At 47.8% G+C, this 21,002-nt stretch overlaps 1 protein-coding gene across 1 annotated transcript in view; it reads right to left on the bottom strand.

The window, feature by feature from the left end:
* Positions 1-1,841: 1,841 nt before the first annotated feature.
* ube2m (ubiquitin conjugating enzyme E2 M) overlaps positions 1,842-21,002 on the bottom strand; it is a 19,654-nt gene continuing 493 nt past the window's right edge. The window contains exons 2-6 of the mRNA XM_055663492.1: positions 10,820-10,914; positions 9,996-10,034; positions 8,447-8,550; positions 4,769-4,832; positions 1,842-4,270 (exon numbers count right to left, since the gene is read on the bottom strand). Coding sequence (XP_055519467.1) covers positions 4,130-4,270; positions 4,769-4,832; positions 8,447-8,550; positions 9,996-10,034; positions 10,820-10,914 — 443 coding nt within the window. The 3' untranslated portion in view covers positions 1,842-4,129. The remainder of the gene's footprint in view (positions 4,271-4,768; positions 4,833-8,446; positions 8,551-9,995; positions 10,035-10,819; positions 10,915-21,002) is intronic.

Raw genomic sequence — 21,002 nt, 5'->3', positions numbered from 1 at the left:
ACCCGTTGATATAAACGGGACTGTGGGTCCCCGTCCTACTCCTTCCAAAGTCCACAATCAGTTCCTTGGTTTTGCTGGTGTTGAGGGCCAGGTTATTGTGCTGGCACCATATGGACAGTCGCTCGATCTCTTCTATACTCTGACTCATCCCCATCAGCTTTGCTCTAATCCTTCAACCAGTTGTTTTAAATCTACGCCGCATTATTGACCTTCCTACATAATGATGTGTCAAGTCCGCATTTCCCCCAAGGCTATGATTTCCTTCCGCTAACACCTGGACCAAAACTCTACTTGTCGTAGCTATGACATTATATAGATTTTATATAACTTGACTGATTTTCGAAATGCTCCAAGCCTTGGTAATACTTCATAATAGTATTGCATTTTGGTAAGATAAAATAGGGCAGGACTTGCAGAGTAAATGGAAGTCCTTCCCCTGGAGAATGTTGTGGAATGGAGAGACCCAAGGGTACAAGTACATAGTGGTGACATGAGGTAGATAGGATGGTATCTTCCCTTTATCGGTCAAGGCACTGAGTACAAAAGTTGCAACATCATGTTATAACTGTACACAATGTTGGTGAGACCACATTTGGGGCACTGCAGTCCTAGTCACCATGCTGTAAGAAGAATGTTATTAAGCTGGAAAGGATGCAGAAAATAATTACAAGGATATTACCTGGATTGGAGGCAAGTTACCTGTATAAGGAGAGGCTGGATAAGCTGGGATGTTTTCACCATATAGAGGTATATAGAATTGTGAGTCATGGATAAGATGAATGGTCAGTCTTTTCCCACTGGGGGCTAAACTCAGAAGGCATAGAGTGTATTCACTAGATGCATTCAAAAGAGAGTTAGATAGAGCTCTTAGGGCTAGTGGAATCGATGGGGTATGGGGAGAAGGTAGGAACGGAGTGCTGATTGGATGATCAGCCATGATCACATTGAATGGCCTACTCCTGCACCTTTTGTGTATGTATCTATGTAACCCGAGGGCACGTTTTCCACGCTGAGGGGGATGCCAGATGAGGTGGTTAAAGCAGGTACAATAACAACATTTAAAAGACACTTAGACAGGTACGTGGACAGGAAAGGTTTAGAGGGGTGCGGGCCAAATGCACGCAAATGGGACTAACTCAGGTAGGCAACTTGGTCGGTATGGATGAGTTAGGCCAAAGGGACTGTTTCCATGCTGTATAATTATGACAATGTCTGCCTTGTCTTGTTCTCTGTGGATGTGCGAGATCCACATCCCTGTTCTTCTACACTTTCCCATTTCTTAGCATTTATTGTACATTCCTTTTGCTTTGCTTCTCAACTCCTCTCCCAAAAACAAAAACATTGCTTCACTGCCTGCTGCCTACATGATCCGTCCGATCAGAAGAGCTTCCGACTTTACATCCACCAGTTTCCACCTAAGCATTTGGACACTTGCAACCATCTTGTTTCAACAGTGCTCTGGCCCCTCTGTACAACCACTGTACCACTCTCCTTCAAGCCACTGTACTTTGACAAGCCTGTTGTATATCTGCTCTAATATCTGCCTACACACCGCTCTATGAAGCACAAAGGGTGTTTTACTTCTTGATGTAAGTTAGGAAGGGTACACATGGTAGAGGTTTGGGTAACTTCACAAATCAGGGATAACACAGGTTTCAGCAGAGGGAAGGCTTGTGCCTTCAATAAAAGCAACATTTTAAATTCCCCCAAGTATTATCTGAGAGACATAGATCAGATAGGTTAAGCAGCATTTTTGTTTGCAAAAACTTTTTTTGTAAACCTACTGATGGCTTCAAATTCCAAATAATTCTTAAAAATTGCAACAGTGATCCTGAAAGAAGTCAACTGCAATTTTTTTTAATTGAAATACAGTACATTCTCCTCAAGCATGAACATATGGTGCCAATGTGCAGGTGGTGTGAATCAAACATACCAGCTAAAGAGGTACAATTCTTACCAAAAAAAACATATATCTGAACCTTTTTTTTGGAGAACCTGTGATTTTTTTTCCTCGCATTCAGGTGACAATTAACCACACAGATTCCCTCTGGGGGCAGGTTTGCAATAGAACATCTTCTCCCCCTCAGTATAAACATATAAACACATGCATTACACATGACAGGAGAGCTGATCACAGGTTTCAGCTTCATGAGTAAACCAAGGTTGTGTCAGGAGAGGAACAGTGGGGTGAATTCCTTTGGTGTTGATCAACAGGGATTCTACGTTGTTCTAGATTTCCACTGTTCGGGTTGAATGATAAACATCATATGCTCAACAGAATTGGATTTGTAACCACATTATCACAAGATTGGTCACGTGCACAGCAACATGCATCACATCTTCCTTGACATTTGTCAGTAACACTCAAAATTCTGGACAGAAAGAGGTTCTGCTGAGCTGAACCAACAGAAGCATTTCTGCAACAGCAGCACGGAAAAATAGTGCACAAAATGACTGAGAGCCAATGAGGAAGATTTGGCATCAAACCGGCCCTCAGACCAAAGGCAAAAAGAACTCAAGGCTATCCCAATGTGACGCGGGTTACCGATTCAGGCAGCAACACAATTGTAACTGAGAGTTGGACATCTGATTAAAAGCCAGGCAATGCAAACATAACGAGTGAAGGGAGACATGGTGCAAAGTTTCAAGCCTGATTTTATTCAGCTTCCTGGCTCACATCACACTGTTCATAGAGATCCTGGGGAAAACTGGTGTTGGAACAAATCAGCAACACTGCCGCTCCCCACAGGTTTTGCACTTGGTGCTACAGCAATCCCAACTGCACCAGTTCAACTGGATATTCACCCTGGGGACACATCACAGCGCCCCGCTTCCTGTGAAGAGCCTCTTCCACTTGCACCCCAGCCCCTCAAAACAGAAAGCAGGGCTTTCAATCCAGCTGCAATAACTCACCGCATGGGCCCAGAGCTAAACAGGTGTTCCAGGTCCAGTAACTGCACCTTGCCAGACAACCTCAGAAGGGGATTTGGGGGGAGGTTGGTCATTAGGCTGACGCAGTTAAATTGCTAAGCAGAATAATAGTCAGGAGTGGATTACATTTAAAGGGATAGTTAGATGTAACTCTTATTTTTTTAATTAGTTTCAAGATAAGACTGGTCAAAAAATTAAACATCACAGACTGGGCAAAATCCTTTAAATTAAAACTGAACCATGAGCTAGTTTAAAACACAGTGGATGCATACACCAACATCAGAATAACTCGGTGATATGAAAACAGGTGCATTCACGAGCAGCATCACTAAAGTATACAGCTACGTCAGCACTCGATATTAATGAGAGCCCCTGCTTCAAGGTGGTGCTGCAGATCGGGGCTGAGCGCTGCGATTATTTACAGAACGATGCACCGGTCTGGCAATGCAGCAGATGCACCGAGCCATGCAGGGCTCTGGCAATGGCTGGCAGCCTGTGGTACACAGCTATGGAGAGGAATCTGAACCTTGAACAACATTGTACATAGTCAGGGAAATCACCTACGGCACAAATAAGAAGGGGAGGGAACGTTTCAGTTAAAAAAATAACTATACAACTTAATGAACAGGCAAAACATTCAAAACAGACTGGACGCAGCTTCAGAGTAAACATCTCTCTCTCTCTCTCCAGATCCATCCGGGCCTCCCTCCTTTGTCGGAGCCGTGCCATTCTGCATGCTCTCCCCTACAGAGGAACCTGTCGGCAGCAGAGGTGATGGAACGGGAGCTGGGAGAGAAGGCCAAGGGGGTCAGTGGGACTATTTATACTCGAGCCATTTAGGAAATGTATTATGATAAAGACAGCAGCACTCCCAGTGAAATACATTTACAATTAGTTTAATTGGGGGGGGAGGGGGGGGGGGGGGGGGGGGGGGGTGTGGAAGGGGGGGGGGGGAGCAAAATCTAGTTCAAACTTCCTGGCATGCTTTGGAGCTATGACAACAATCAAGCAGTCCTCTTTTTTAAAATAAAAATTCCAATTCCATGTCTTCCTGTGACATTATGCTGAGGGGTCTGAGAATTGCCTCCTCATCCACTCTATACCCTCCTGGTATCGATCGAGTTTATTTTAATGTTTTTATATGTTTAAGTATGTCAGATTCTCTCTCTCTCTGGCTTCAGTTTGTGCGTTCTAGGCCCTATTTAAGGCATCGCTCGAAGTAAGTGGAACCAATGTAGCCACCCCGCATGGATCGCTGCACGTTCTGTTCAAAGAGGCGTCTGTTGTTCTGAAGGACCTCTGCTGCCTCCTTGTTCAGGGGATCCTCGGGGTTGGGTTCCTAACAGCGAGAAAGGGGGAGGAGAGGAAGAATAAACATTTACATTACCAGCAATGTTCCCACAGAAATGCCATGGGCTTCAAAACCTGTGGCCTTTCAGCCTCCCTGCACTCCCCTCTCCTCTCCCCCCCTTTTCCCGCACTAGTGGATGTCCCAAATCAGATCACCAAAGATCTATTCCATTGCAGTGTCGCATGGGATGCAAGAATCATACAAGCAGGAGAAGGGCATTCATTCATCCTGGTCAGTCCATTGATCCAACAACATAACACCGACATGTGAACTAACTCCATGTAATCCCTCTCCTCCACATGCCTTACTGGCCTTAGTTAACACACACCTCTTTGTTTTACTTTTGAAAACAACTGCACTGCAGGTTGCAAGACATTTTGATACATGGCCCATGAATATGGTTGCTAAGACAGAATATTCATCAAAATCCCACTATAAAGTGGCTTCCCACTTCCAAAAATCTGCCTGTGCCCCTTGTTCACTTACCAAAAACAGGTACTGCAGCCCATAAATTATAGAATTTATCGTTAGTACGGGTTTCCAGTCCTCTCTGTGCAAGGAAACAGGAGAATTAGAATCAGACAGCATTGAGACCTGTCTCAATCAGACAAAGTAATCCTATTGTGAAACATCAAATGATTCTCAACTCACTGAAACCTTACTACTAATACAGCAAGTAGTCCTTACCTTGATCTATACAAGTTTACTTCAGATGAATGGTGTTAACTGACTTTGTCCATTTTGCCATTTATAAAATAGATTAAATACTTTCAATAGTGCTTGCACTAATGCAAATATTGCAGCATTTCAGAATAGCCCCAGCTGGGCAGCCATTCAGCTGCCAAATGGACAGAGCCGGAAAAGGAGCAGTGAAAAGCTGGTTCCCTTACCGGGTATATAAAAGTGCATCTGATGTGCTTAGATTCTTGAGGAGGCTCTTGCGAATAGTTTGGGAGAACTAGGTCATACCAAGGGTTTGGCGTAGAGCAGAGGAGAAAGAGTCTTCAGAGTTAAGTCAGTTTAGGTCTATATGTCTCCTAAATGTCAAAGGCAAGATTTTCTTTAGCATAGTGGCACAGAGGCTTAGAAAGGAACAGGTTAATAGATACCACAGTGCAGAAAGCATGAATCCCAGGTTTTTCAGGTTGCTTAGAATCTACTTGCAATCACATGTGGTTAACGTGCACATTGTCAGATTTTAATAAGGGCCATTTTTATACATTTTGGCTTTACCGTGCAGAAATGACAGCAGTGCTTTCCCTGGGAAGGGGAGGGGGCTTTCAGCAACAGCTAAAACATTTTTTGGGCAGTATAGACATCTGCATTATGGCAGGGTGTACTATTTACCTGTTAGCGTTTACAATGGCGATGGAGCTAGTGATTGGAGCACCACTATGGGTCATCAGCGGGGAGAGATGGCAGGATGCACTGAAGTGCAAAGCTACAGCAATTGGGAGGAGGAGAGCATAAGTGAATTCAGTAGATATCAGGACTGAGAGGGCAGCGATTCATTTTGTCAGTAAGCTAGAGGAGGGAAGTTTCCAGGCAGGTATGAGTCAGGCCAGTTACGGGGAACCAATGATGTGGAGGTGCAGGTAGATTTGTGAGGAAAGTTTATTGTTCTGCAGGAAATAATTACTACTAGTTTGAGACTTGATATAATGTTATGGCCATTTAGTCAGCGGATAGTGCATATTTATAGAACTGACGGTGCCTTGGGAGAACTTAGTGGATGAGGCTTCTTCTTCTTTCGTGTGGCATGCACAGCCTAAAGTTGTTGGGTCTTCCGTTTGTGCACGTGAAGGTTGCAATCTTCCACCCCAGTGGATGAGGCTTATGAAAGGAAAAGGCTTAGATATGTAGAGTTGTCAGCAGAAGTTGAGCAGTGATGATGAAGAGCAAGATACGTCCAGTAGAGAGGTTTCATAGCGAGATCGACCACATCGCTATTTGGAGAGCCCGGAATGCGTGGACAGAGTTTGCGTCAGGCCGTAAAGGAGAAGTAAGAGGCAGTAGAGCAAGGCAGTAGGTGGATTTGGTGAGAAGAAATTGTGTCAGTTGGGGGCAGAAAGAACCCTAACTCAACAAAACACCAGTTAAGGGAGGTGTCCACTTGATAACTCCAATAATATACTTGCATCTATATGATTTTTTTAAAGAGCTAGTTAACATGTAAGTAGCTGTTTTTTGCATACGGGATTATTTATTGGTCTTAGCATAGGTTAGTATATTCAGTTTGTTAGATAATACTTTGGCTTTCGGCTTTGGTTTTCTTATTTGAGTGCTTATAGCTCACGTTTTAATTGTAATTTGTCCCGCAGAGCAATGTCTTGCCCCAGTCTGCCACCTAGTGTTCTTTGACATTCTGTGCACATCCACCAAACACCTCAGCACCACTGTTTCTTTTTGAGACTGCCAGCACCTGTAGTTTCCTGACTTTTCCCGTGGTTGTAATGTTATATGTGCCAGATAACCTGCATAAAGTAACTCCCATGCAATAATACCCTGTACTGTCTCTTTTTTAAATATCACGGATTGAAAGGCAAATGGCCAGGTCACCGTGGATATTTTGTGCTCTTTAATTTAATTCACCTCAGATATAAGATCAGCCTTTGAATGCTTCATCCAAAGTCAGCTCTTCAAAAGGCACAACACTCAGAGATACAGCACAGAAAAATGCCCTTCAGACCACTAGCTGCACAGCAGCCATCAACAACCCAGAGGTAACCTATGCAGTCTCTGAAACAACAATCAAACGCCACATAGACAGCACCCAAGGTCAGGAGTGAACCAGTCTCTGGTGCTGTGAGGCAGCAGTTCCACTAGCCATGCCACTCCTTCTCAATTAGACCAGAATGGCAGCCTAGGTTTATGTTCAAGCCTCATAGAAACATAGAAAATAGGTGCAGGAGGAGGCTATTCGGCCCTTCGAGCCAGCACCGCCATTCATTGTGATCATGGCTGATCGTCACCTATCAATAACCCGTGCCTGCCTTCTCCCCATATCCCTTGACTCCACTAGCCCCTAGAGCTCTATCTAACTCTCTCTTAAATCCATCCAATGACTTGGCCTCCATTGCCCTCTGTGGCAGGGAATTCCATAAATTCACAACTCTCTGGGTGAAAAAGGTTTTTCTCACCTCAGTCTTAAATGACCTCCCCTTTATTGTAAGACTGTGGCCCCTGATTCTGGACTCGCCCAACATTGGGAAAATATTTCCTGCATCTAGCTTGTCCAGTCCTTTTTTAATTTTATATGTTTCTATAAGATCTCCCCTCATCCTTCTAAACTCCTGTGAATACAAGCCTAGTCTTTTCAATCTTTCCTCATATGACAGTCCCGCCATCCCAGGGATCAATCTCGTGAACCTTCGCTGCACTGCCTCAATCACAAGGATGTCCTTCCTCAAATTAGGAGACCAAAACTGTACACAATACTCCAGATGTGGTCTCACCAGAGCCCTATACAACTGCAGAAGAACCTCTTTACTCCTATACTGAAATCCTCTTGTTATGAAGGCCAACATTCTATTAGCTTTCTTCACTGCCTGCTGTACCTGTAAGCCAACTTTCAGTGACCTGTGTACAAGGACACCCAGGTCTCGCTGCACCTCCCCCTTACCTTACCTAAACCCATTGAGATAATAACCTCACATTTATCTATATTATACTGCATCTGCCACGCATCTGCCCACTCACTCAACCTGTCCAGGTCACCCTGCAACCTCCTAACATCCTCTTCACAGTTCACACTGCCACCCAGCTTTGTGTCATCCGCAAACTTGCTAGTGTTGCTCCTAATTCCCTCTTCTAAATCATTAATATATATGGTAAACAGTTGCGGCCCCAACACCGAGCCTTGCGGCACTCCACTCGCCACTGCCTGCCATTCTGAAAAGGACCCGTTCACTCCTACTTTTTGCTTCCGGTCTGCCGACCAATTTTCTATCCATGTCAACACCCTACCCCCAATACCATGTGCTCTAATTTTAGTCACACTCTGGCCTTGTGTCTATCTGACCCAGAGGCCAGAGTGCTGCCCAGCCAAGCACGGCTGAGACTTGACCTACAGGATGGTGAGCTTGGTGATGACTTGTAACCGAGGGTTACAGCAGTTAGAAATCATGAGAATCAAGATCAAAATTCCAACCTAAATCAGCCTACCTGAGGATGTTTAGGCACACGTTGCCTTCTAAGTCGATATTTGGATGATATACCATGGTTTCACATTTCACCTTCGGAGGATCATGAGGATATCCTTGTCCAACCTGTAAACCAAACACATGTACACGCACAAGAGCCTTCGAATTGTTACCAACATATCCAACATCAGGGAACTCTTCCGTTGGAGAGTTACCAGAAACCAGGAATGCTGAGTTAAGCACACTTTTGGCAGTGGTCCTCTCAAAGTGGTGCACCCAGCTGAGAGCAGAGAAACACCAAAGGCTAACACTAGAGGGTGGTTCTCGAAAGATGCTGTCAATCATCGGCAACATATCAATGCCATTTGAAACTCAATTATAGAGCTAAATCTTTGTAGTCCACATGTGTGTTCCCACATCATACCCATTGCTAATCCTCAGTAATAACTACCATAATGCACAATTTCAATTTAAACAGTTACACCTGTTCCCCTTCGGATCCGTTTACACTTCATGCTGCCTTGGGAAAGTCAAGGTTTACAAAAATGGTCAGAACTGAGCATCGGAGAGGAATATGGGGAGCACGTGTTCACATATCAGTGCAGCCAGCCAGGCAGGCAGACAGGGTGCATACAGCGTTCTCAGCCAAGACAATGAGTATGGATAGACAACTATAAAACACTAAATAGGCACATTACAAGGATTGAACATCACCCAAGAGCAAGATGCCTCTGTTCAAGACGGGAGATTGACTGGACTAAAATTGTTTCCTTTGGAACAAGTGTGGTGCGATTGAATTAAAATGTGAAAAATTATGAAAGACCTAGACATATTAGAAGTTTGTAACTGAGATATGCTTATGATTTACCAAGAATTCTGGAATTCTTAGCCTGGAGGCAGAAACCAGTCATAGAATGATACAGTGTGGAAACAGGCCCCTTGGCCCAACTTGACCACACCAGCCAACATGTCCCAGCTACACTAGTCCCACCTGCGTTTGGTCCTGCCTCCAAACTTGTCCTATCCATGTACCTGTCTAACTGTTTTTAAACATTGGGATAGACCCTGCCTCAACTGCCTCATCTGGCAGCTTGTTCCATACACCCACCACCTGGGGCCATTCAGCCACTTGTTTGACAGACGTCAATACAATGGCCACAGGTCCCTTTTAGCTACAGAGTTTGGGGAGGAGATGTTGAAACAGCACAGTGCTGAATCATGAGCCTTGTGGGATCAATCCAGAATATCAGGTGAGGGCAGGAATAAGGAGGTGAGGGGATGAGGGGTCACAGCAGTCAGGGCTGGGGGTGAGGGGCAACTGGGGAGGCGAGGGGTTGGAGGGGGACGAAGGGGTGCACACTGCAGCTGACAGCGCGGGGGTACGATGGAATATGGGGGTGTGAGGGTCGCAGGGGGGCGAGGGGCAACAGCACACGGCAGCAATTGGAGCCATACCCTCGTTTCAAGCGGAACTGGTTCACTGTCAGAAAATGTTGATGGGCCATGGTTTAATTCCTCAAATGATGGTTTTTGTGAGCTGTCATTGATTACTAAGGTCAGGATTCACTTACCTTAAAACTAAATACAAATTTGCCTCCTTTATAGAAACCCTAAATGCAAGAGAAGAAAACATTTAAACCAACAATTACTACATTTATAATCATGCCGTAAACATAATACATTCATTGCTGTTCAAAAAGAGTCAATCAACTGAACATTGTCCCTCCATTCCAACGCTCAACACACCATACCCCCCCCTCCCCACCACCCTTCCCGTCCCATACCCCCTCACCCCTTTCCTTCCCCCCCACCAGCCCCACAGCCTCCCCACAGCCCTACCCGCCCCGTGCCCCCTCACCGCTTTCCTTCCCCTCCCTCCCCACCACCACATCCTCCCTCATGCCAAGGGTGATCTTTGAGTTGTAAGACAGCACCACCGTGCAGGCATCCCTGGCATGTGCAGGCATCCCTGGCAAAGGGTGTGAAGAGTAACACACCTCCCCCACTGTGAGCACCTCTCACTGTGGGCCACTCTCCCTCCACCTTTCTTTCCTGGTGGTCAAGGTCACATGGATTTGCAGGCATTGTCAAGGAAGCGATGGTAAGTTACTACAGCGAATCTTGTTGTTTGGACACAGTGCTGCCACACTGCACCTGTTATGTGAATCCTTCTCACGTTGATGTTTCTGCCCTGGACAGTGCAAAGCCTCAATACCAGCTGTGATCCTTTGGTGCAGCTGTGGGTCCACTATTCCTCTGATAATCAAGCATCAGTGTAAGAGATAACATCAAGTTTCCTTCCTTTACCCACCCATGTTTCAGACAGAGGTTCCCATCCTGCCAACTCATCTACCACTCCCACAAATAGCTGAGCCAAGCCCTGCTCATCACTCACCTCATCTGGACAGATGATAAGTTTGAAGTTGAGGAGGTCGTCGGGATCTGGGAAAACTATCTCACAGGTTTTAGGTAAATTCAATTCATTTATATCTGATGGGAACAAAAAGGAGAAAGCAGGGAGGACCTGGATGTGAACAGCGGAAGTAAAAGGAGCAGTCAAAGTAATGGCAAATGGAATATGGAAAGAGAGATTTATTAGTTCCACATCACAGCTCTGGGTTTGTAACCTTGCAATTACAGAATATCCATAGTAGTTTTATAAAATGTGAGGGTTCCTGCCTCCAACAGCTGTCGGCCAGCGTGATCTGGCCACCAGTACCTCTGCACTACTGGGAAACAAACATCAATCCTCCGACATTTTTGCCACCTCCACCTTTTGATCCCACCACTGGCCACATCTTCCCATCTCCTACCGTTTCTGCTTTCCGCAGAGACCGTTCCCTTCGTGACTGCCTGGTCAATTTGCCTCTTCCCACAAAAACCACCCCCTCCCCTGGTACTTTCCCTTGCAACCACAGGAAATGCTATACTTAGAAACATAGAAAATAGGTGCAGGAGGAGGCCATTCGGCCCTTCAAGCCAGCACCGCCATTCATTGCGATCACCAGCGCCCTGTACAACTGCAGAAGAACCTCTTTACTCCTATACTCAACTCCTCTTGTTATGAAGGCCAACATTCCATTAGCTTTCTTCACTGCCTGCTGTACCTGCACGCCAACTTTTAGTGACTGGTGTACGAGGACACCCAGGTCTCTCTGTACCTCCCCCTTACCTAACCTAACCCCAATTAGATAATCATCTGCCCCCTTGTTTTTGCCGCCAAAGTGGATAACCTCACATTTATCTATATTATACTGCATCTGCCTACTCACACAACCTGTCCAGGTCACCCTGCAACCTCCTAACATCCTCTTCACAGTTCACACTGCCACCCAGCTTTGTGTCATCCGCAAACTTGCTAGTGTTGCTCCTAACTCCTTGTCGCTTTACCTCCTCCCTCAACTCCATCCAAGGACTCAAGCAGTCTTTCCAGGTGTGGCAGAGGTTCACCTGCACCTTCTCCAATCTCATCTATTGCATCCGCTGTTCCAGGTGTCAATTGCTCTACATTGGTGAGACCAAGCACAGGCTTGGCGATCTTCAAGTTTAAGTGAGTTTATTGTCATGTGTCCCTGTATAGGACAATGAAATTCTTGCTTTGCTTCAGCACACAGAACATAGTAGGCATTTACAACAAAACAGATAAATGTGTCCATATACCATAATATAAATATATACACACATGAATAAATAAACTGATAAAGTGCAAATAACAGATAATGGGTTATTAATAATCAGAGTTTTGTCTGAGCCAGGTTTAATAGCCTGATGGTTGTGGGGAAGTAGTTATTCCTGAACCTGGTTGTTGCAGTCTTCAGGCTCCTGTACCTTCTACCTGAAGGTAGCAGGGAGATGAGTGTGTGGCCAGAGTGGTGTGGGTCTTTGATGATACTGCAAGCCTTTTTGAGGCAGCTTCGCCCAACACCTCCGCTCAGTTCGCAATAACCAACCTGATCTCCTGGTGGCTCAGCACTTCGACTGCCCCTCCCATTCCAAATCTGACCTTTCTGTCCTGGGCCTCCTCCATGGCCATAGTGAGTCCCACCGTAAATTGGAGGAACAGCACCCCAGCTGTATGAACATTGACTTCTCCAATTTCAGGTAGTCCTTGCTTTCTCCTTACGTCCCCTCCCCTTCCCTGCTCTCCCACAGCCTACTGTCTCCACCTCTACCTTTCGTCCCCCCCCCCCCCTTCCCCGACATCAGTCTAAAGAAGGGTCTCAACCAGAAACGTCGCCTATTCCTTCGCTCCATAGATGCTGCCTCGCCCGCTGAGTTTCTCCAGCTTTTTTGTCTCCCTTTGATTTTTCCAGCATCTGCAGTTCTTTCTTAAACAGGAGGAATGTGTGACTTCTCATTCGCCCTGTGGAAAGCACTTACTGATGTGTCAGGACTCAGTGGTGAAGAACACAGTTTAAAATTTGATGTAAAAATGAGCTCTTTCTACAACCACTTTGAACATGCATGTCCTATACTTCCAAGGTTTAAGATCTACACAAATCGTCATGATGTAGAGCTTTTCTTGGGTTACCTCTGACTCCGAGCCTTTTTCTATGGGAAGGAGTCGTCACCGCCGGGTGAAGACCTCCTCCTCCCATCTCCAGCATTCCTCCTCAGATTTGTCCTGCCATGACTTCTACTATGGCTGAACTTTTCTGTTTCTAACTGCTGGTGAGACACAACCATCTTGATTTCTCTACTCCCCTTACCCAAATTTTCTATACTTCTATCAGGCCTACTCTCAACGCTCGATGTTCCAAAGAAAACAATCCAAGTCTGTCCAACATCTCCAACTGTGGCTAATACCCCCTAATCCAGGCATAATTCTGGTAAACCTCCTCTGCACCCTTTCCATAGCCTCCAAATTCTTCCTGTAGTGGGACGAACAGAACTGCACCTAATACTCCAAATGCGGCCTGACCAATCTATCTATCTGTCCATCTATATATCCCTATAAAAATCTCATCTTGTCTGTATGTGTGTTGTATGTTTTGTATCTTCCTCAAAACACTACTTACATTTTTACATAGGACATCTGGTGGCGCTGTTGATGGCTGCCTCCGCCTGCAGTCTGTTTGTCTATTTATTTTTTTATTTTTAGTATGTTTAAAGTATGTTTTTTTTTGTATTTTATGTGGGGGGGGCAGGGTAAGGGGGAAACTGTCCTTCAGTCACTTCCTGGCGAGGATTCGACTGGATTGGCGCGACCCTTCCTGCCGGGACCGGACCAGAGCTTCAGCAGTGGTGGCTCAGCGCTGGATACATCTCGGAGCGGGCGATGTCTCACCTGGGATCGCCGTTTGAGGCTCTGGAGTGTTGGGTCTGCTTCACCAACATCACGGAGTTGTGGTTCGCGGAGCTCCCAACGTGGGCGGCGCTGACCAACATCGCGGTGTCCTGGGACCCTTTGTCGGGGGCCGCCAGCGTCGAATCTTCGCCCAGCTTGGCCTGTGGACTTCGGGAGCCGCGGACTCCGGTGGGAGGTGGCCGATTCAGAGGTCCAGGCCACTGAGGATGTTCTTCCGCCCGACTTCGGGGTTCCATCGTTCCCGGCGAGAGGGCCTGAACATTGGGCGGCCTGTAGCGGCAACTGCAGTGGGCTCAGGAGGCCACGATCACGGGTGAACAACGGGGTACATCAGTGAGGAGGTTGACTGAACTTTGGTTCCTTCCCTCACAGTGGGGAACTTTGGTGCCGCTGTGGGGATGTTTGTGTTGTGGACTATTGTGTTCTGTGTTTTGTTTTTTTTATTCGTATGACTGTATGGGAAATAGCATTTTGTTGTCTCTTACTTGAAGACAATTACAATAAAATTGAATCAAATCAAATCAATCAAATATTCTGACACATCTTTGCCCGCCACGCCGTAATCAAGTTCACGATTAAAGCTTTAAAAAAGCCAAATTTAACATGATTTTTACTATTAAAATCCTTCCTGCCAGCTTCCAACACACTTCGATACAAAGTTGCAAGATAGGAACACTCTGAATTTTTCACCTCAATGGGATATCACAGCAAGTGCTTCAACAGGAGGGGGAGTGCAAATTGGTATTGCAATTGGAACTGCTGCGGCAGGCAGGGGAAGTGCAATGGAATTTTTTTTTTTTAAAGTCCACTGCTGAGGGTGGCAGGGGAGTGCTGGCATCTTATGTTCAGGAACGGGTTGAGTTGGGGGACCACGCCTCCCGTGGGGGCTACGGGTTAGTGGCGCAATATTACGTTGGGGGACCAGGCCTCCCATGTGACAGGGATCCAACGGATCCTAGTTGGCCTAGTATATTACTAAAACTCTCATCTTGTTTGTTTCTATATGTGTGTGTATGTGATCCAGAAATTATGCCAAAACGGTACATGATAGCGCTAGAATTTTTGCACCACCTTACTCACAATTGTCTTGTGGTGTGTTTTCATCAAGTTTTTAACTTTAAACGTTACAAAATCCAGTTTGGGAAAGAATGACTTGAACACTGCAGTGGCAGTGGCAGCTACGACGTCACAATGGGATCTAATTTCCAACAATGTTGCAATCATAGAACACTGAGTCCTGACAGAGCGACGCTGAACATGAAGGGAAGGGAGTGCTGGGGGAGGCAGGGGAAGTGGAATTGGAATTTTTTTTTAAAGTCCTGGCAGCAAGTGTTTGCTTTTTTTTTAAAGTTTAAAAAGAGGGAGGATGAAGAGGGGGGGGGGGGGGGGGGGGGGGGAGTGCTGGGGGGGATAAGGGGAAATGAGCCGCCTCACCAGAATGATGTTATGTTTTACAAGTTATTCACATTTTTAACTTTACAAAACCCCACTTTGAGAAAAATGACAAAGTAGCAGTTGCAGTGGCAATTACAGCTATGATGTCACAATGGGATCTAATTTACATAAACTGCCCCTCAATTGCTGGCCCTGCGCGCTACGATGTTGCAAATCCCAGGACACTGAGTCCTGGCATCAAGTGCAATTGGATTTTTTTTCCTGCCAGAAAGTGCAATTTCATTTTTTCAAGGGACGGTGAATAAGGGGAAATAAGCCGCCCCAGCGCAGTTGGGGGCTATGGGTGAGTGGTGGAATATTGCGTTGGGGGAACGAGTTGCGTTGGGGGAACCGGTGAGTGGTGGAATATTGTGTTGGGAAACAAGTTGCATTGGGGGAACCAAGCCCCCGTGTGACAGGTCTAGTATATTACTATTATTATATTACTAAAACTTTCATCTTGTTTGTTTGTTTGTTTGCGTGCATGTGTCCCCCCGATACTTCGCCAAAATGGTACATGATAGCGCTACAATTTTTGAACCTCTTTACTCACCATTGTCCTGTGATGTAAATGAAAAAAGTTTCGTTCAGATTGATGTTATATTTTATGAGCTAGTAATATTTTAAACTTTACAAAAACACTTTTCCACTTGCCCTGCCCGTCAGCCGCGTTTGACATCACAATGACATCACAATGGGATCCCAAATTTAATTTACACTAAAAAAATCGAGATTTTCATTGACATTGATTTTATTCTAAAAAAACTCAGTTTTGATCAAATTCTTCCATTTTCATTAACAGATAATATTGTGTTTAAGTTACTTTAAAGAAAAAAATTTGATTTTCATTGGGAATTTCTTTTTTTTTTAAACATTGCGATTTTCATTGTGGGGGAGGTGGGATATGGGAGGGAGTGGGGAGCAGGGGATAATGGCAGAGGAGCAGGGTATGGAGGAGAAAGTGGGGGAGGTGAGGAGGGAGAGTGGGGAGGGAGGGGATTGAGGAAGAGGGGGTAGGGAGGGAGAGGGAGGGGAAAGTGGGGGAGGTGGTTAGGGAGTGGGTGATAGAGGGAGAGTAGGGCAGTGGGAGAGGTGAGGAAGGAGAGTGGGGGAGTGGGATAGGGGGTGGTGAGGAGTGGTGGAGCAGGGAGATAGTGAGATGAGGGGGTAGGGAGGGGAGAGGGGTTATGGAGGGAGGAAGGGTGTGACTGAGGGTAGGGGAAAGGTAGAGGTGAGGGGAGGAGTGGGGGAGTGGAGGAGGAGAGGGAAAAGATGGAGGGGGAAGAGGAGGGGGGGAGTGCTGGGGATGAGGGAGAATGGAGGATAGGGGTAGGAAGAGGGATGGTGAGGTAATGGATGAGGGGAGTGGGAAGGGGAAGGAGGGGAGGGAGGGGGTGAGTGGAGGAAGCAGAGGAAGGTTGGTGGAGGGTGGGGAGAAGGAGGATAATGGAGATGGGGAATAGGGGACTGAAGAAGGAGAGTGAGATGCGTTCACATTGATCTTATATTTTACGTTATTGCCATTTTGAACTTTAAAAATGTCGCAGTCGCACTCCCACTTGCTGCCGTGCCTGCGCAGTTGGGGGAGGGTTGCTGTGACTCTCGTCACAACGGGGATCTCCCCCATCAGCCACACCTGCGCAGTTGGGGACTATGGGTCAGTGGTGGAATAGTGTGATAGGGGACTGGCACAACTAGTCCGCACTTGGTCTAGTGTCCAATAAAGCTACATCATGACTTCCTGACTCTTATACTCATTGGCCTGACCAATGAAGGCAAGCATACCATATGTTTTTTTCATAGCTCTAACAAGTTGTGTTGCCACTTTCAGGGAGTTATGGACTTGGACCTGGAGATCCCTCTTCATATCAATGCTGTTAGAGATCATGCAATTATATTTTCCCTTACATTCAATCTCCCAAAGTGCAACACCTTACATTTGCTCAGATTAAACTCCATCTTGCATTTCTCCACCCATTTCTGTCGCTGATTTACATCTCGCTGTATATTTTGACAGCCTTATTATCATCTGCAAAAGTACTAACCAACCAATCTACGTTTATGTCCTAAAAGCTCTACATATATATAAATTAAATTAATATATATATCAAACATCAGAGATTCCAGCACAGATCCCTGCGATACTCGATTGGTCACATACCTCTATACTTGTACACCTGCTTTATGACACTTCCCAAGGCCCTGCCCTTCACTGTGAAGGACCTCCTTCTATGGTTTGTCTTCTCAAAGTCAACACCTCAGACTTATCTCCATTTGCCATTTCTCTGCACACTTGCCCAGCTGCTGGAGACCCCGAGGCAATTCACCCTCATTTGTGTGAGTGTTGCTGGCCAAACGACCATGATGGCCAACCCTTCAGAGCACAGCAGCTTGCTGCCCCTTTCACCAGATAATTGAAGGTCAACTACCCTCCTGTGGGCCTGAAGTTACATATGGGCCGCACTGACCAAGACAAGGTTTCAACAAGAGCTGTACAATTAAACAGCTCAGAACCGACCTCAGCCACTGTCTTTGTCAACCTCCTTGTTCATCAACACTAATCCCTTGCCCGCATTAATTCTATATTCTCAATGCCCTGCTCATTGAAGGATCTGTCCGGATGCCCCTTAAATGCTGTTACTGTTGCTGCTTCCACTACCTCCCCAGGCAGCTCATTTCAGATAAGCTTTGTGTGAGAGATTTTCTCAAATCCCCTTTCCACCTCCTCCCTCTCACCTTAAACCAGTGTTCTCTTGTTTTAGACTTCCTGCCCAGAGACGTAGACAATGGCTACCTACTCTATCTACACCATGCATAAATTTATATATCTCCCTGTCACCCCTCAGCCTTCTTTGCTCCAGGGAAAACAGTCCCTGCCTATCCAATCTCGCGTAACTCCAGCACTCCATCCCAGACGACATCCTTGTGACGTTTTTCTGCACCTTCTCTCATTTAAACACATCTTTGCTGTAATGTGACGGCCAGAACTGCACACAGTGTGGACTAACCAACATTTTATACAAAGTAACATGGTGTCCCAACTCTTGTATTCAGCACCTCAACTGATGATGTGAAGGGTGCCACCTTGCTCACGTTCCCAGCTGATCCCGATACTGTTGTAATCTTAGACAACATTCTTCACTGTCCAATTGACCACTCATTTTGGTGTAATCTGCAATCTTACCAATCATGTCAACTAGATTCTCATCCAAATCAGTAATATAAATGACAAGCAAAAGTGCCCCCAGCACTGACCCTGCAGCAGACTGCTGGTCACAGACCAAAACAAACCACCATCTGATTCCTCCCACCAAGCTAACCTTGTGCATGAAATTCTGCTATTATGTATGAGTTGCATTCCTAAGAAACCTCATGTTATAGAAAATCATGGGGCTAGACTCGCCATAACAAATGTAGTTTTCCTGCAGGATTCTCAAAAATAAAGTTTTTAATAGTTATATTTAGTTACCAACCATTCTTAACTTATCTAACCTATTAACTACCAGGTCACATTTCCAGTTCTGATAATCAGTCATAATAAACTGAGGATAACTGGAAAAAGGACAGTAAATACTGGTCTTGTCAGCAAAGCTCACATCACGAGAACCGCTTGATCCACGAGAATGGATGCAGAACCACACTTCGTGTACTCTGTATGACAAAACCTCAAACAGTTCAGTTCTACCGATAACTGTTCAGTACATGCCAAATGATGCTGACCGCTCTGCCAATCACTGCTCTCCCTCTCATCGCAATGCTCCATTCTCTTCACTAAAGTTATAATTTATTTAGATTATTGATTCCAGGATATGTGTCTGGAGAAGACACTTAGAGCTCAAAGTTTCTTTGTTGAGTTACAGGCAATTTGCGATTTATTTAAATGCACTAATCGAGAAATCCATTGCTTTCAGTACACACAACAAAATGGTTGCAGGAACTATGCCGGCACCGGCACTCTTAATCAAGAAATATAAACCTACTAAAGTCACATTCACATAACCCTGACAAGGCAATCCCCTGGAAGACGTACATGATCTGCTTTCCCCGAGCTATATATTCTGATTGCTCTTCTTACCACCACTGTTCAAATCTTCAAAAGGAAGGAGCACACACTGCTGTGGGGATGAGGGGGAGTTCATAAAAGGGACACAGATACACAGACTGCAGCTGGGGAGATACATTAGCAGATGCAGACATCAGGGAGAGGGGGATAGAGGGTTGAGGGGGGAGAGGAGCTGTAGGTGTGATGGGTTGGGGGCAGAGGGGTAAAAAAGAGGAGAGTTTGGGGGATAAAGGGGCGCAGATCAGGGTGAGCGGGGGTGCGGATGGGGTTAGAGTGTGGGGTGAGGAAGGAGTGGTGGTGAGGAGTGAGGGGGGGGAGGAGGGTGGAGGGGCGGAGGTAGAGGAGCCGAGAGAAAGGGCACAGATGGAGAGTGTGGAAGGGGGTGCAGGGTGTGGGTGAAAGGGGCTAGGGATGTGGGGAGGGGGGTTGAGAGGGGTAAGGGGAGGGAGGGGTTAGGCGGGCCAGAGTGTGGGGGAGGTGGGTGAGGGGAGGGGGTGTTGAAGGGGGTGAGGGGAGGGGGTTTGAGTGGAGGTGGGGTGAGGGGAAGGGGTGTTGAAGGGGGTGAGGGGGGAGGGGGTTGAGTGGAGGGGGGTGAGGGGAGGAGGGGGGGTGAAGGGGGGGGTGCGAGTGGGGAGGGGATGGGGGGGGTTGAGGGGAGGAGGAATGAGGGGGAGGGGGTGTGAGAGGAGGGGGGGGTGAGGGAGGGGGGGTGAGGTGAGGGAGGGGGCTGAGAAGAGGGGGGCTTAGGGGAGGGGGGGTGAGGGGAGGGAGGGGAGATGAGGGGAAGGGGAGAGGGGAGGGAAGGGGCTGAGGGGAGGGGGGGGAGGTGGTGATTGTAGGAGGGATGATTGGAGGGGGAGGAGGGGTGAGGGGAGGGGGGGTGAGTGGGTTGGATGAGGGGGGTTGAGTGAGAGGTGAGGGGGGGTGAGAGGGTGAAGGGTGAGGAGGGGGGTAAGGGGGGGGGTGAGGGGGAGGGGGTGAGAGGATGAGGGGAGTTGAGGGGTGATGGGGGGAGGGAGGTGAGAGGAGGGGGGAGGAGGGGAGGGGGGGGTGAGGGGAGGGGGGGGGGGGTGAGGGGGGGGGGGGAGAGGGGGGGGGGGGGGGGGGGGGGAGGGGGGGGGGGGGGGGGGGGGGGGGGGAGAGGGGGGGGGGGGGGGGAGGGGGGGGGGGGGCGGGGGGGGGGGTGAGGGGGGGGGTGAGGGTGGGGGGGGGGGGGGGGGGGGTGAGGGGGGGGTGGGGGGTGAGGGGAGGGTGAGGGGGGGAGGGGGGGGGTGAGGGGGGGGTGAGGGGAGGGGAGGGGGTGAGGGGGGTGTGAGGGGGGGGGAGAGGGGAGGGGGGGGGTGAGGTGGAGGGGGTGAGGGGGGGTGAGGGGGTGGGGGTGAGGGGGGTGAGTGGTGTGGGGGGAGGGGAGGGGGTGAGGGGGGGTGAGTGAGGGGGGTGTGAGGGGGAGGGGGTGGTGAGGGGGGGGGAGGGGAGGGGAGGGGGGGGTGAGGGGTGGGGGGGTGAGGGGGAGGGGGTGAGGGGAGGGGGCGTGTGAGGGGGGGTGGGGGGGGTGAGGGGAGGGGGGTGAGGGGGGGTGAGGGGGGAGAGGGGGGTGGGTGTGAGGGGGGGGGGGTGGGGGAGGGGGGGGAGTGAGGGGAGGGGGGGGTGAGGGGGGGGTGAGGGAGGGAGGTGAGGGGGGTGAGGGGAGGGGGTGAGGGGGAGGGGGTGAGGGGGGTTGGGGGTGAGGGGGGGTGAGGTGGGTGTGAGGGGTGAGGGGGGGTGAGGGGTGTT

This window comes from Leucoraja erinacea, chromosome 37 (genome assembly GCF_028641065.1).
Source record: "Leucoraja erinacea ecotype New England chromosome 37, Leri_hhj_1, whole genome shotgun sequence".
Classification (NCBI taxonomy): Eukaryota; Metazoa; Chordata; class Chondrichthyes; order Rajiformes; family Rajidae; genus Leucoraja; species Leucoraja erinaceus.
Note: the sequence above shows the minus strand (reverse complement) of the source record. Positions and strands in the feature narration are given on the sequence as shown.